The sequence below is a fragment of the Phoca vitulina genome, unplaced genomic scaffold (assembly GCF_004348235.1).
Source record: "Phoca vitulina isolate PV1807 unplaced genomic scaffold, GSC_HSeal_1.0 scaffold16, whole genome shotgun sequence".
NCBI lineage: Eukaryota > Metazoa > Chordata > Mammalia > Carnivora > Phocidae > Phoca > Phoca vitulina.
The window spans coordinates 14,440,314-14,456,835 of NW_022589719.1; the positions used below are offsets into that span (position 1 = coordinate 14,440,314).

Genomic DNA, 16,522 nt, shown 5'->3' on the forward strand with positions numbered 1-16,522 from the left:
CGTGGCACTGAGTGGGCCACCTCATCCCTTGGAGATGAAACTCCCTCATCTATGAAATGGAAACCATTCTTGCAGCTGCAAAAATTATGTCTATAAAGCAGATGTCACACACTAAATGAACACACTGTCTGCCCCACACCTTCCTAAATAGCCAAGGAATCATAAGCTGCACATCTGGATCTGTCTTTTAAAACTTTGGCCTGATAATTGGGGTGCCTTGGTGGCTCAGTCAGTTAAGTGTCTGACTTTGGCTCAGATCATGATCTCGGGGTCCTGGGATGAAGCCCCGTGTTATGTAGGGCTCCGGGCTCCAGGCACAGTGGGAAGTTTGCCTGTCCCTCTCCCTCTCCCTCTGCCCCACCCCCTGCTCATGCTCCCTCTCCCTCTCTCAAGTAAATACATAAATAAATCTTTGTAAAAAATTTTAAAAGAATAAAGCTTTGGCCTGATAATTAAGACTACAAGACTAGACCCCTTTAGGCTAGGTGTGTGTGTTTTTTTTTAAGGTTTTATTTATTTATTTTAAAGAGAGAGAGAGAACGCGAATGTAGCGAAGAGGGGGCAGAGGAGAAGGGAGAGGGAAAGTGTGCAAATCCTAAGCAGGCTCCACGCTCAGTGCAGAGCCCAACACCAGGCTCAGTCTCACAACCCTGAGATCATGACCTGAGCCAAACCAAGAGTCAGAGAAATCAAGAGTCAGACCGAGCCACCCAGGTGACCCAAACGTTAGGTTTCTTTTTTTTTTAAATATATATAAAATAGAGGGGATATTGGAGGCCCTTTCATCCAGACAATTAATGTGGGTATGCTAATTTTTCAAATAAGTGAGCTATTTTTAGGATGAATGAAAATTATTGTATAATGCTCCTATTTTAGAAGAATGAGAGTATCCTCAACAGCGTTGTCCCCGAAGCCAAGAGCATTAGAGAGAGAAACTGGAGAAGCCTGACACGACATGGAAAATGAAAAGGTTTTGGAAAGAGAGGGGGGCTTAGGGAGGTAACCGGTAGGAGGAGAATTTTCGCATGGCAGAGAATGCCCCAGGTCAGTGTATTAAGAATGCTGAGGTGGGGGCGCCTGAGGGGCTCAGTCCGTTAAGTGTCTGACTCTTGATGTGTTGACGCAGGTCATGATCTCGGGGTCATGAGATTGAGCCCCGTGTCAGGCTTTGCACTGAACTCGGAGCCCGCTTAAGATTCTCGCTCTCCTTCTCCTTCTGCCCCTCCCCCTGCTTGCTCTCTCTCTTTCTCTCTAAAACAAGAAGTGCGGAGGGGGTCACAGCAGGAGCGGGAGCATAGGCTTCAGAATCAGACTGACCTGGGAACCACTCATCTGTATTTGGAGCAGTGAGTTTCAAGTTGAGCTCATCAATCCTCTTGCCATCTTGAATGAGCTTGAGTAGGTCACTTAACCCTCTGGACACCAATGGGGTGGTAATGAACCCCCCCGCCCACTGGGCTTGGATGAGAACCCAGCGAGGTAACCTCACATAAAGCACTTCACACCGTTCCTGGCACACGGTGAAGCCACCATCATCTTTATAATGTCAGCCTCCTGGTTGCGGCCGCTCTCATCACTCAAAGGTGGTGAATAGTGGTGACCCTTCGGATCCAGCGACACAGTATAGTGACAGATGAGCCTTGCCTGCGATTCTGTTTGTCCCACTGTGGTCACTGAGGAGAGAATAAAGGAAATCATCCATCTCCCCGGTATCTGGAGCAGTAAGACGCACGTTGAGTTTATTCACTCTTGTTAACACACATTAGCAGAAGAGGAGGGAGTTCTATTTTTACTTACTCTCTACGCTGATGAGAAAGAGATGTTACTTCATAGAAATCTCAATTCAGACTGAGAATTTGGTCTAAATATAATCCATTCTTGAGGCAGAAACCATCTCATTAAGTAGAAAGCTCGGGAAGACGAAAATGTTTGTTAGCTACACTTATGTCCCGATGAATTCTAATGGGAAGAGTGTGACTTCATTCCATGTTCTTAGTACAGATGAAAGAAGAAAGGAGACAATGGGGAAAAATGAACTGTGAGTTCTTGGTATATCATTCCTGTATGTCAGCATCTTCCACTACGTACTACGTACGACATGGCTTGAGGCTAAATGTCAGGGTTGGCACAAATTCTTTACGCCCACCATAAAAACTATAAAAATCTGAATTAGAATGACTGTCTGTTTTTTAGCAGCTTGATCCTATATAAAGTCGGAAGTATTTTTTGAGAGTGATTGCTGGTGTTTTAATTTCTACCCCCCCCCCCCCCCCCGCCATTTCTTCTAATCATGGCAAAGAATGCCAGTTATGCATCTTTCCCTTTGTTCCGCTGGGACATTTTACAATATTCCATAGTGACATCTTTCTGCTGGGCTAAGGGTGGAGCAAAAACTGTTTATCTTCGGGGTGATTTCTCCACTTGACACCAGCTCACTGTGGTTAAATGCGAAATGATTTGGCCAAAGGACTCAATTAAGGACCCAAGTCAGGCTCTCGTGACCTCAGAAAATCCAATGATGGGATTTGTTCTCTATTCTCTATTTGCTTCTTTATGAAATTATATGATTATTCTAAGAGAGGCTTTGTACCAAATCCCAAAAGTATCTTTCTTATAAAGTTATTTTCCTTATTAAGAGAACGAGAGTTAGCAACCAGGTAATTTACTTCTAAATTGAGATTATAGATTCAGAAATCTTTTTTTTTAATCAAAGGCTGAATTATGCCTTTGCATAAGATGCGTACATTAGAAGCATCCCAATTCACTTGGAGGTTTCATTTATTAGCACGTGGATGTTGTTTTATTTCCAACACCCTGTTTCCCTTTGCAGATAGGGTTAATGAAGTCCTTTCTTTCTTTTTTGTTTGGAATTACCTTTTCCTAGAAACCATAAATGCAGGAACACAACCCTGGTTTTTTTTTCCCCCTCTGAGATGTCAATTTCTAATGTTATTCTTCACCCCAGAAAGCTATTCCCTAATTTTATCTACTGACTTTTTTTTTTCTTTGTTGACAACACTTTCCCTCCAACCTAGTCCACAAGCCTCAGCATAAACACTCAGTGAATTGGAATACAAACGTGAAGTGAGCCCTAAAAAACTCAGCCATTGAGACAGTCTTCTTCAAATGCTGGGCCTCCACCGCACATCCGGGCAGGGCCCTGCCAGGGAAAGCAAGCCCTACTGCCAAGAAAAGCAAAGAGAAACCACAAATTGCTACTAAACCACTCCAAAATGTTCTCGTCTTTCCAACAGCCCTGAAAAGATAAACTTCCTCAAGCCCTAGGGATCCAAAGTATTTCACTCAAAATTTTCACAGGATACTAAAGAAGGAGAAAAATATATGGCAGGCAGGAGCAAAATCCCAAAGCTAAGTGTCTCCCTTCTTTGCATCTTGCACTGGCTGTCAGCCTTCTTTTATCTCCTCTCCATTTGCAATCATTCTCCATTAGAACAATATGTGATTGTGTCAGAGCAATGCCACTCAAGGTCTTCCTGTCCAGGTTAGAAGTGCAGTGGAAAAACCCCAAGTCCAAGCCAAAGGCTACACTGGATGGGTTGATGACCTCACAAATAATTCCTAGTGCACATGTAGGAATTCATGGGGTTTGACACGGACAGGGGGATCCCGGCCGTGCCCGCTCACCTCGTCCCCCGAGCCTCCCGGGTGGCAAGGGACCATGGGACTCCATCTCCAGCTTCATACCATACCGTGGTCCTCCTCATGCTTGCCGATCTGCAGCCTTCCTGGTTTCTAGAAGTTCCTCGAACCTGCCAGGAGGCCTGCTTCTCAACACCTTTGCACATGCTCTTCTCCCTATCTGGAATGCTCTTCTCTATGGCCCCACTCTCCAGCTGGTAGGTAACTCAGGGAGGCAAGTTTGACCTGACCCTCTAGATTAGATCAGCTTCCCTTGCTACACAGTCTTACAGCACGCCGTATTTTCCTTCCTAGTCCTTACCATGATTTCTCATTTCTGAAATCACATGACTGAGGGCAAACACTGAGCCTGTTTTGTCCACCTTTAGTATCTCGGTCCTTCGCACATAGTAAGCACTCTACTAATTTTTGTGGATTAATGAATGACAGGCAGGTAGAAAATCAATGAACTCACAATTTTTTATTGAATTCAGGATGGAAGAAATTGTATCGACTAATATTCGATATAGGATGTAAATATGGAAGGCCCATTAAGTTTTGAGTAGGTGGCGAATTTGACAGCATGAAAATTCTGAAATCCCAAAGAACCATAAAGATTCATATTCAAACCCCATACCCATAACTTCAGAGGACAACATGTATGATGCTGGAAGGGGGTTGGTGGGATAGCTGCACATTTCCTACCTGTCCAGCGGAGCCCGGTCCCTTTTAATAAATCCAGCCCCCCATCCCACTCTGTCCCCCCCCACACACACATACATACATGCAGATGGGAAATGTAGAAAAAACCACTGTAAGACCTAGAACTTCGTCTCAGAAATGTGTCCAGACACCTCCCACTTACACAATCCCATTGCTCCTTGCTCTCAGCCTTTCGGTTCTTCTAACCTGTGGTCCCGTTTATTTCTGTCCACCCTTTCCTGCAATCAACCCCACTCCGCAGATTATCAAACTTATTTCCGCATGCTGGGATTCTAAGACTTCTCTTCTCCTCTTGGACCCTTGTAAGTTTTCTCCCAACTGGTTCCTAGATCTCTAATCTCCTGCTCTTGAAGAACAACAAAACGACAACCATAACATCGGCCGATATTGACAGAGTGCAATGGGTCAGACACCGTCTTACATGCTGAATTCATGTACGCGTTATCCTCATATCATGTCACTCCCATTTACAGAGGAGGCAACTGCAGGAGAGAGATGGAGCGTCACGCTCAAGGTCACAGTGTGCAACTTGAGAGAGCTGGAGTTTGAGCTCAGGCTGCGTCTTCTAACCACTGCCTCTGTCTGTACAACCAGCCTGATGGGACTTTCTAGGATTCCACTTCTATCCTTTCCCTCCTGGAGACATCCCGTGAGCTTGATATTTGCCAATGGGCAATAAGAAGCCAAATTATTAACACTAGCATTTGCGATCCACCACCAGCTGACTTCGCCTTGACTGCCCTTTTGCCCTGGCTGGCCAGCCTCACCCGTCTCTGTAATAAAGGGCTCGTGTTGGGAAATAATTGGCCCTTCTCCAGGCCATCCCTCTCCAAGCTTGAACTTAGGTACTTGCCAAGTTCTTTCTGTACTTATAATATCCTACTTCCTTCCCATCCACCACTCCAAAGACTCAGATGAAGTGCTAACTACCCTGTGAATGACGAGTTAAATGGAAATGTTGGCCTGTGTGGATTGCCCCTTCGTCCCAATCCCCGCTGGAGTTTATGTGAGAGAACAGTGTGACTTGACTAGTCAGTTGACTAATCAGTTACTAGTCAGTCCGCTTGATGTGTAAGCCTGGCCACTCCTAGGGAAGGTGAGAGTCTTGCCTAAGTCATACAGACTTTACTTACATTTTACATATCAGGTAAATGTCATCATAGGGTATATAAAACTTAAGTAAGATCTATATGACTTAGGCAAGACTCTTACTTATATGCATAGAAGTATATATATGTGTATATACATTTTTTTTTCCAATGACCTCCAGCCAAAGACCGCCAGAAACACACCAACAGTTAAGCAAGTCAGACTTAATTACTCTCTGAAATACCAGAGAGTGTATTTCAAAGAGTAATGTTCATAGGGAGCTGTGGGGTATATTACCAAAATAGAATTAGAAAGAATGTGTAGGATTTGAGCTTCTATTAGGTGATTTGGGGGAGGTTTCAAGGAAGCGGGGCTTTGTTCTGGATTGGGTCCTATCAGTAAGGGGAGGCAAATTCTATAACGGCTACCTTAATAAATCTTATCTAAAAGGAAAGAAGACTAGCTCAAGGCTAAACTGTAATTGGTAGAAGCAGTGGTCACACATATTAACTGGAGGGAATATTTGGTATTTTTGTGGTTTGTATGGTGACCTTGCTTTTGTCTGTTCATAGACAAGATGATGTGGTCTTGTTGGTGTCTTGATCCATCACAGTCACAGATGATCTTGACCGATATTGGCATTTTGTGAAATTAGTGACCTTCAACATGAGAACACCACAGCCTAGCTACGAGTGCCAGGCCAGCTCCTCAAGAACACTCGATGTTGGGGGCTGCACGTGCATAAAAGACTAAAGAACTACTGTAAAAGGAATTAGAACCAAACTCTTCTGGCTGAAGCAGGAGTCTTCTCAGGCTTCCCCCAGACGCATTCTGAGTTGACAAACATGGGTCCGGCATTCATATTCCGTGACTTGCGATGGTTTTTTTCTAGGTCAACTTAGGGGAAGCTGGAACTGTGCAGAGTTCCCTTCCTTGCATGATTGCAGGGGAGAGCGGGCACAAGAGAAATTTACATGAGATTTGAAGAGGAGAGTGGAGCAGCTACCTCCATGCTCTGAAAGTCGGTGGCACACCAGTCGCCGTGACAGTTCATATACATTGTCACTGATCCCCCAGCTCACCTTGCTGGGGAGGGACAGCACCCGGGCCCACAGCTCCTCTGGCACCTGCTGGAAATCCTCTTCTGGCTTCTCTGAGTGTCCTGGATCAGGTGTGTGTACAGCTACATGCAAGGGCTGTCAGCTTCTCCTGAAGGTCATTGAGATTGGGGACAGCAAGGGAACATGTGGGCTTCCCTTCATCCTCGGAGGTCTCAGCTTGTCCTTGGCTCTGCCAACTTCCCATCCAGCTTTCTGGCCCTATTGACTTCAGGTTCAACACCAGATGCAAAGGCAACAGCCTCCCACAGGCTTCCCTACCATTGCCCACAATTGTATGTGGTCATTATAATCCCTTATTCTATAGGATTCGTAGAAGTTCTGATTCTCAGAATAAACCCTGACTGGTGGACCACTCCAGATTCCCAGCTGAGAAAGAGATCTCTCATCCTTAGAGCTCCATCCTAGGATGTCAGGGCCATGTCATAAAGAGATGGATAACACTCCTATGGCACCAGATAGGGCCAAGGGACAGGCTGCTGTCTGACTCTCGTCCTGACCTGGAGGTTTAGGTCAGTGTGGCTGGGTGCTTGTAGCCCAGGAGAGCAGTGCTGGGATGGGAAGATCTGGGGGGTGGGGTGGAAATGATCAACCAAGTACCATGAGGCAGGATCACCAGGATTTGGGGCCGGATTCAGCTTCTGAAGGGATCAAAGTCATAGCTGAAATGACATAAATGTGAACCAAATCTGAACGGTGGGGCAAGGATGGAAAATGACACTGAGTAGGGATGCCAAGAAAGTAGGGCACTGATGGTCCGGGTGGGGGGTCAGGACAGAGTTAGAGAATAAGGTGTGCACGCGCACGCACCCACGTGGGATGTGCCCACAGAAGCACAGGTGCAGGCTCTATGGATCTGTGCCCAGCTGGACAGCCCTGTCCCTGCCAGGTACCCTAGGCACCAGCTGTGAGCCCTGTGCTAGGCTTGGCGCTCCACATGATATTTCACTAGGTCATCACAGCTACCACAAAAGACAGATTTTATTATGTCAACCTAACAGTTAGTGAAACTGAGGTAGAGATGTTAGGTGACTTGCCCAAGGTCACTTAGAAAAAGAAGTTGAAAAGCAGAAATTTAGGGGCACCTGGGTGGCTCAGTTGGGTAAGCGTCCGCCCTTGGCTCAGGTCATGATCCCAGTGCCCTGGGATCGAGTCCCACATCGGGCTCCCTGCTCAGCAGGGAGTCTGCTTCTCCCTCTCCCTCTGCCTGCCACTCCCCCTGCTTGTGCTCTCTCTCTCTCTCTCTCTGTGTCAAAATAAATAAATAAAATCTTTCAAAAAAAAAAAAAAAGAAAGAAAAGCAAAAATTTGAATCTAGATCTCTTTGCTCAGATTTCCACCGTACCTCTCAAGATCCAAGTTTTCTAGGCTTAAAAAATAGACGGAAAAAACCTTCGAGCAACCTGGTCGAACCCAGTATTTGTCGAACCCAATGCTCCAGCCCCAGTTAAGGCCTCAGATGACTACAACCCCATGCCAACCTCAGTTCCCTAATTCCTGACCCACTGGAGCTCGGAGAAAATAAATACTGCCTGTTCTAACCCACAAGCATTAGATGTTTGTTACTCAGAAGTCGATAACTAATACATTGCTCTTAGATTAAGCCAGGAGAAAGGAGGGGGGTACAGATTATGGAAAGCCCCAAGAAAGCCTGACAAAAAGATAAGGTACCAGAAACTGTCTTCTGGCTCTGGGGACGATGTAAAGACACAGAGTTGGTAAGGCAGTTTGGAAGACAAATGTATCCTAACCTCCTGTGTTGGGGTTAAAGACCCAGAGATCAAAATTCTCTCCAATAGGTTGAGAAGGAGTAATGTTCCTGTTTGGGTGTATAGGAGGTGAATGCCTTCCAGGGTTCCCTGTCCCAACCCTGGGCTCTCAGCCCTCATGAAGTACAGAAAAGCCCCCACGGTAGGAAGGGGAGGTCACGGAGAGTCTGGCTGGATGGCTGGCCGAGAAGGCTCTCAATGGGGCAGTGAGACCCAAAGCAGGGTCTCAAAGGGGGTCACCCCCACATCTCAGGAGTACCAGTGTCAGCCAGGGGTGAGGAGGAGCCCACACCAACAAGGAGGACTGCCGGGACCCAGGGAAGCAGAGAGAACACGGCCCAAGTTTCAGTGGTTACAGCCATAGCACCTGAGGTCAATGTCAGCGGAACGGCCAGGAATGGGAAAGACCCACCACACACACCTAAAAAGCCAGCAGGCCCTCGGGAGTCCTAGTGTGTCCCCATGCTTGAGGTCCCCAGCCTCCCCAGCACCATCTGGGAGGGCAGGAGACTGGCCAGGAGAGTAGGGAAAAAAGGATAAAAGGGTGAGTAACCCCCACCCCCAAAAGTGAATGTTACTGAAAAGATCGCTTCAGGGACTGGATTGAATTCATTTTTTTCCCTCCACTATCCAGTGGGAGCCAGGTGGGGCTTGAAAGGAAAATCCCATCAGTTACAGAAAACAGGGAAGCATATCTCAATCTAGTGTGAGTAAAGAGGTGATGACAATTCAGAAGCTATGAAAACATGTCATCAAGATTGACGGAGGTTCAAAGCTGAGTTTTGTGCTTGATCGAGGACATGAGAACCAGAGGGGACACTGGAAATCATCTAATCCTTGGTATTTTCCTCTGTTTGTGCCTTACCTGATGGCCCCCCATGTCGCTCCTCCTCCAGCCCATAACTCAGCACATTCAGGGGCTGGTATTGAAAAGATGGCATCAACTTTGCCGTACTCATTGTTTGGAAATAATAACTTGAGGAGCTATTCTAAAGGGCTGTCACCAAGCCATTGCCCTGAGAAGCAGCGTGCAGAAATCAGAGCCACAGTCCATTTGTTCTGTAGCTCAGAAGCCAACCCTCGTTTTATTAAAAGACGTACAGGGGATTGAGAAAGAAAAGGACCACACTTTACTGTGGCAATGTACACAAACGCCGAGGCCACATCCAAGCCCTGCCGTCCTGGGCTGTCCCACACGCAGCTTTCTGGAACGTGGTCTGGCCAGAGTCTTGGAAGAGACCTCATGAATCTCAGACTTCTTGGCCAAGCCTCTCTCGGCCAGAGCTGGCCATGACATTGACTGCAGGGCAGATGGGCAAGGTCACCGGGCTGGTGGAATGGGGACCAAAGCTTTGCTCTTTGCATGGTCTCTTTGGCGGGGACTCGGTTCTCGCAAGCAGCCCTGGTATCTTCCACATGGCCTCCACAGCCAGGGACGCAGTGGCCGACCCGAAGGTGAGCTCTACTCACTCTCCACTGAGTTTCGATCCTGAAGTCAGAAGCCCTGGGCCGGCCGAATTCACAGGCAGAGTCAAGCTTCAGGCCCACACGGCCTCGTGCAACACACGTACGGATGGGATGGGCGCCCGAACAGCGTCTCAACGGGCCTGAGGCTCACTTCATGTTTCTCTCGATCCAGTCTTTAAAAGGCAGGACCCTGCTGAAGGCCGTGGAGAGGCTGTGGCTGCAGGTCTTGTCATAGCTCCAGCTGACCAGCCCCACCAGATGCCAGCGCGGCTCGGGGGACGCCCGTCCCGGGAACGACACGGCAGCGATGCCCCCCGTCTCTGCCGGGCAGATATCAGAGGGGGCGGCGGGGTCCCGGTTGGCACAGAACATGTTGTCCGTGACACTCACGGGGATGCCGTGCTCTTCGTGCTGCTCCTCACACAGCAGCGAGTCCACCACCCTGACCGCCCCCGAGCGCAGCGTGTCGTTCTTGAAGCCAGGGCTTCTCGCGTCTGCCAGCACGTTCCAGCCGGCCACAGTGATGCGGGACTCCTGGAAGGAGGCGCTCAGGTCCCGCGGGGCTGCGAGGCAGATGGGCTGGACGCGGGTGCTGACGCGAGCCTTGTCCAGGAGCTTCAGGATGGCGATGTCCGTGTCCAGCAGGATGGGGTCGTAGTTGGGATGCAGAATGACTGCAGAAATCTATAAATGCAAGAGACGGACAGCAGTGCTGAGCCATGACTGCACAGGGAATAAGAACAGGCAAGCCCCGGGGCTAAATAACCGGGGGAAAGTGTCTTGGAGACAGCTGCAGTGGTTTGGAGAGACTCTGCTTCAGGGGTCATAGAAAACAACTGCTTTCTTTGGGGCCTTGCGAAGTGAAATGCCCACTGTTGCCCGGCAGGTGGTGTTAACTAAGTGGGGTGGCAGACGGGGCTGCAGAGGACGGTGGTGCCTACCCCACTCTAAAGTGGGGAGTGGCCCCTCTGCTCCAGTGACCACTGCCAGGCCAAGAGGGGGCCAGCTTTCTAACTTTGTCAGAGAACAGACTCCAGATCTGCATCTGAACCTCCTGATTTTTAAATGTTAGCAAATAACTGGTTAAAAAAATGTATGTTAGCACTACGCAGACACAAACCCCTAAAAGGCTACCAGACTGCAACCTCTGGCTCGCTGTAAACGTCTCATTCATCGGGAAGCCAGTAAGACAGAGCCACACCCAGAATGTTCCACAAGACTTTTCCACAGTCTTTGCTCATTGTCCCAACCCTTGCTGATCACCCTCTTTGATGGGGGCCTCTAGGAGCTTACATGTGTGATACATTCTAACATTTTTATGTACACGTTCTATTACTTCAACTGTATTTGGGCACATTTCCTCAGGGCTTCTCTTGTGTCAAACTAATCATGATATGCTGGTCTGTCTCTTCCACTAGCCTGTGGATTCTTCAGGGCAAAGACCATGCCTTATTCAGTTCTGTATCTCTTCCCTGTGAATGGCATACTGTGGGAGCTCAACAATGAATGGATAGATGGACAGATGGATGGACAGATGGACAGATAGAGAGGTGGGTGGGTAGGTGGATGGAAGAGAGGGAGGGAGGGAGATAGAAGAATATTATAGATTGATTAGGAGTATCTTGGATAAAACCTTTCTAAGTCCTCGAAGCCTACCTCATACAATGCCCTAAACATAATAAGTGATTAACTTTTGATGACCACAGTGATAGATGATATTTATTATAATCTTATTTTGAAAACAAAAGGAAAAAGACTCTGCAGTCTTTTTTCCTTTCTAGTCTCTATGTGAAATACTGGACGCCTGCCCCCTGCCAGGCTCTGCCAGGCTCCGGGCTGGGAGCTAACATGCCAAGGTGTCGGGACTGACAGCCACTGCCCTCCCAGTGCCTGGAGTTTGCTGAGCCAACACCTGGTTTCCAGGTTACAGCCCTCTCTCACCCGCAAGCTCTGGATGGTCTTCTCATCTCGGTCATCATCCCGGTAGAATTTCCCCAGGACAACTTTGAGGTCTGCTGTCTTGATCATGGTGACCCTCCCCAGGTCAGTTACGCAGTGGGCAGCCACCACCACGGTGCGCTCATTCACCAGGGCGCCGCTGCAGACCAAGAACCACGTGCCCTTGTGCAGGCTGCCACCATGCACCCCGCTGGCCCTTCTATAGATGGCCGCCTGCCACGGCCAGCGCAGCCCCTGGCTCTTCGGACCAGTGACGTTCTCAGTTTTCCCGCAGACTGTGGAGAAAGCACCAGCTCAGTCAGATAAATTCAGACTTTCCCATACAAAGGGGAATGTGTGGCTCAACCAAGAGAACACACATCTGGAAAGGTGGGCCCCATGGGTGTGATGACCACTAAGCATCTAAGATGTTTTCCTTTTCCCATTAAATAGTAATCAACCATCTTGACATGGTTGGCTATCAAGTCTGGGGTTAAGATGGAAGGCTTGGGATCCCAGGCACTTTCTATCAATAGGACTTTGGACAAATTGCCAAATCTCTTACAGCCTCAGTCTTCTTGCCTGCAAAATGGGTCTTGTAATCACATTTGTCTCATAGGGTTCTTAACGAGACTGGATGATGATCTATGTAAACAGTCAGACTCATAATATCATGACTATCGTTACAAACTTGACCACAAAGAATTAAGCCATACTGTTCTCCTTTGACAAAGAGGGTGGGGAAGGTAGAATTTAGCATGTGCCAGGCTCTTTTCCAGATACTTTCACGTATTACCTCAGTAATCATCACCATAATCTTATGGCTACTTAATACCTCATCACCTAATCAATAACTACCTATTCAATACCATGGGATGATAAGCATGAAAACGGGCTCAGACAGGGTATCCAAGATGGCATAAGTAGAAGCCTTCTGGTATCGTTAATCCCTCCCCTACTTGGTGCTTAATGATGGTTCTCTCCCTTTCCTCCAAGTGAACATGACAAGAGTTATCCACAAGGAGGGGTGCCTGGCTGGCTCAGTCGGTTAAATGTTAAATGCCTTCAGCTCAGGTCATGATCTTGGGGTCCTGGGATCGAGCCCCACAACGGTCTCCCTGCTCAGTGAGGAGCCTGCTTCTCCCTCTGCCTCTCCCCTGCATGTGCGCACGCACTCTCTCTCTCTCAAATAAATACATAAAATCTTCTAAAAAATAAATAAAAAATAAAGAATTATCCACAAGGAAGAATGCCCCTCTCCAAAAAAACTCATCAAAGACCTAATGAGTTAGTTTCTCCCGAGTTAGAAGTTTAAGGCAAAGGAAGGAAGCTCCAACTGTGGAATATGAGACAGAACCAAGCTAGGGAATTAGCTGGAGGCCCACCGGACAAGGACCCTTTCCCAAAAAGTCTTCAACTGGGTCGATGGCTTTTCACAAGCAGCCACGGAAGCCGGACGCCGCGCCCGCCCCCGGACAAGGCCCGACTCACTGGGGACGCAGGACGGGGCTCGCCCACTCCACTTCCCGGTCCGCAGGCACGTCCTGCGGCTGCTGCCCAGGCGGCGGTAGAAAGGCGAGATGCACTCGTACTGGAGCTGGGTGTGCAGATGCTGGAACCCGGGGGGCAGGTCTCCAAAGGGAAGGGCTGGCTTCCTGGTGGGGGCGCCCTGCAGCTTCTGCTTGCTCAAGGAGGCCGAGTAGAGCTGGTGCAATGGCGTCTCCCTGCATGGGGGCCCAGAGAGGGTCATTGTGGCCCCTGTGGTCTACGCGCCCACCCCCACGTAGACATTTGGTCACAGCAGAAAAAAACATGGCTGTCTCCTTCTCTGTGTGTCTCTCTCCCATCTGCCCCTTCCCACCTCCCCAACCATGCGCATGCGCACGCACACACACACGCACGCGCACGCACACACACACACTTCCCCTCTACCACCGAGCAAATTCTCTTGCACGCCTCAACCTTCGTTCCGTTCCTCCATTTCCATTTCTGGCATGCCTCCCGCTGCCTACGATTTTAACCAGAGGATAATATCTGGCATAATAGCTGCTATCCAAGGGTACCTGGTCCATGTGCACAGAGAGAAATTAACTGTGAAATTAAACAGGAAAGGAAGTTCCTTCTGAAGACCGGCATCTTTTTTTCCTCCAAACATTATCATAATGGGGCAATATCAGGAACTGACTTGAACTAAACTGTGTAGATACAGTAGCTGGATTTCGCAATCAGCGTCTGTAATTAGCACACCTCAGAGAATAGGACCTTCTCAGGGCACACTGATTGGCAGAAATACAGAGCAGTGTGTGTAAATGTGAAAAGGCCTTTTAAATGAGCCCTAGAAGCTGAAGCCCCCCAGAGACCACTTGGGGATTCTTGGGGGAAGATGTACACACGTTGGACAACCTGCGTTCATTTTAATCAGCACATAACAACCACTAACTGAGAAGTCAGAATTCCTCTAGGAAACAGTGTGTTCATCTCTGTTTAATGAATGGGGAAAGGAGGGCTGGAGGGGGAAGTGGGAGTAGAGAAGGGCACACAGGAAGCTAAGATGGTACCCAAGGCAGCACTGAGCAATTACGACTCCCAACCTGGTGTCTCTACTGTGCCATCCGATGTCATCCGAAGAAATCTATTTCATGTGTCTGTATAGCGCTTCCCTCAGAGCAAATGTTCCATCCACATTGATTTCATTCAGTGAATCTTTAGCTCATGTTTAGAACAAGGTCTGCCGTTCAAGGAGCTTCCGAACTGGCAAACCAGCTCATCTTTTGGTCCATCTGTTGAAAGACTACACTGCCTCCTGGGGTCCTTGGGTGACTGGGCTGCTGGAGATAGGTGTATCCATATTCCAGCAGCCTATCTTCCAGAAAGATCCTTAAAACCAAGTGTTAGGCTTGCTTTTTCATCCACATGAGCCACCTGGCACCTCGTCACCTAGCCTCCCATTATAATTGCCTTAAAAATGCAAAGCCCAGGGGTCTTTTTTAGTAGTTCAGGGGCTCCTCTACAAGACGTTTCGTTGGAAAGAACAGGTTCATCCCACTTAGTGGAGAGTCCAGCTCCAGGCAAATCATAAAGATCAGGAAAAGATGGAATTTGTATTTCACTGTCACTGTTCCCAAGGAAATGCCTTGCCTGAAATGGGAAAGACAGAGATAGAAGGAAATATCCAGAGGAAAGGTGAGAGATTGATGGCTATCCTGCTTTCGGAGTATTTGAGGTCACTTGGCTGGGGTCAGTTCCAATCACTGGGATTCGTTGTTACCGGTCCCGAAGGCGATAGCTGCCGCTAACCGCTGCTCATTTGCGTGAGTGGTCGGCTAAAGCCTTTACATGGGGCTAGGCTGCAGCTTCGCGCATACGGGAGCAGACCCTGAAGACGCTGAAGACTGAAGATCCTGGATTTGCATCCTGGATCCACATTTTGCAATGTGACCTGGGGCGAGTTAATTAATTTCTCTGAGCCTCACTTTACCCATCCATAATAAAACTGGTAATAAAACCGACCAGAAAACGCTAATAATAGTAATACCTACCTCAGAGGTTGTAGGAAAGATTAAACGAGCTAACAACGTGGAAAGCACTCAGAAGAGTAACTGGCACATGGCGAACACTCAATAAATGCTAGCTAGCTCTGTGTGCTGCATCTAATCCGTACAACAATCCCCAGAGACTGGCGTTTTTAGAATTGCCCTTACTTTTCAAAGGAGGAGACTAAAGGCTTAGCAAGTTTAGCAACCTGCCCAAGAATACAGTGCTTAAGAAAGACTGAACTCGGTCTTGAGCCATTATTTGTCAATCTTGTTCATTCATTCATTCACTGTTTGGGACGGTTATTTTGGGTGGGGGGGTGCCTCCCCTGCAGCAAGCATTGCTCTTGGTCCCAGAACTTGAGCATGAACGAAACAGAAAATGTTCAGGTAACTTTGATTTTTGTAGGGTTAGGTAGAGACAGAAATTGAACAACAACAACAAAAAAAACGTAGGTAGGATGACAAGTAGGGCTGGAACTAAGCTGAGACCTGAGGCACAGAAAATGCAGGAGAGCAGAGAAGTCAGCTTTGCAGTCAGGGCTGAGGTGGGGTTATGATTCTTCTTTTAATTGATCGACTCTTTGAGGTTGATGATGGCTTTGTTTTTATGTAAAGTGTAAAAGGAGAAAACATTAACCAGTACTATAACATTTTGGGGGGGGGTTCTTTTTTTTTTTATGTTCAGCTAGCCAACATATAGTAAGTACATCGTTAGGTGTTTTTTTTTTTTTTAAGATTTTATTTATTTGACAGAGAGATAGAGCCTACGAGCACAAGCAGGGGGAGTGGCAGAGGGAGAGAGAGAAGCAGGCTCCCCACTGAGCAGGGAGCCTGACACAGGGCTCGATCCCAGGACCCTGGGATCAGGGCCCGAGCCGAAGGCAGACGCTTAACTGACTGAGCCACCCAGGCGCCCCTAGTACATTGTTAGTTTTGGATGTAGTGTTCAACGATTCATCAGTTGCATCCTTCAACAGATGAATGGATAAAGAAGATGGGGGGGTGGTTCTTATTTTCCAAAGGACAGTCAGGGAAGGTCTCTCTGCCAGGTAAAAACTGAGCAGGGAGCGGACGGCAGCACGGCTTTAAACCTCACGGAAACGCAGCAGAAGCAGGGTCCAGACAGAAGGGCCAAGGCTCTGATGCAGCACTTTGGGGGGAGGGGGCGGGGACAAGCTGGGCGGCCCGTGGGCCGGAGTGGAGGGGAAGAGGAGAATGGTATGAGATGAAGTGAGAACAGTTT

The 16,522-nt window shown here is 48.1% G+C and overlaps 1 protein-coding gene across 4 annotated transcripts in view; it reads right to left on the reverse strand.

The window, feature by feature from the left end:
* Positions 1 to 9,395: 9,395 nt before the first annotated feature.
* Positions 9,396 to 16,522, reverse strand: part of PAMR1 (peptidase domain containing associated with muscle regeneration 1) — a 150,134-nt gene continuing 143,007 nt past the window's right edge. For all 4 annotated transcript variants that reach the window (XM_032413903.1, XM_032413902.1, XM_032413901.1 and 1 more), the window contains 3 exons: positions 13,235 to 13,467; positions 11,747 to 12,039; positions 9,396 to 10,489 (listed from right to left, as the gene is read on the reverse strand). In XM_032413903.1, the coding sequence (XP_032269794.1) occupies positions 9,953 to 10,489; positions 11,747 to 12,039; positions 13,235 to 13,467 (1,063 nt within the window). In that variant the 3' untranslated portion in view covers positions 9,396 to 9,952. The remainder of the gene's footprint in view (positions 10,490 to 11,746; positions 12,040 to 13,234; positions 13,468 to 16,522) is intronic.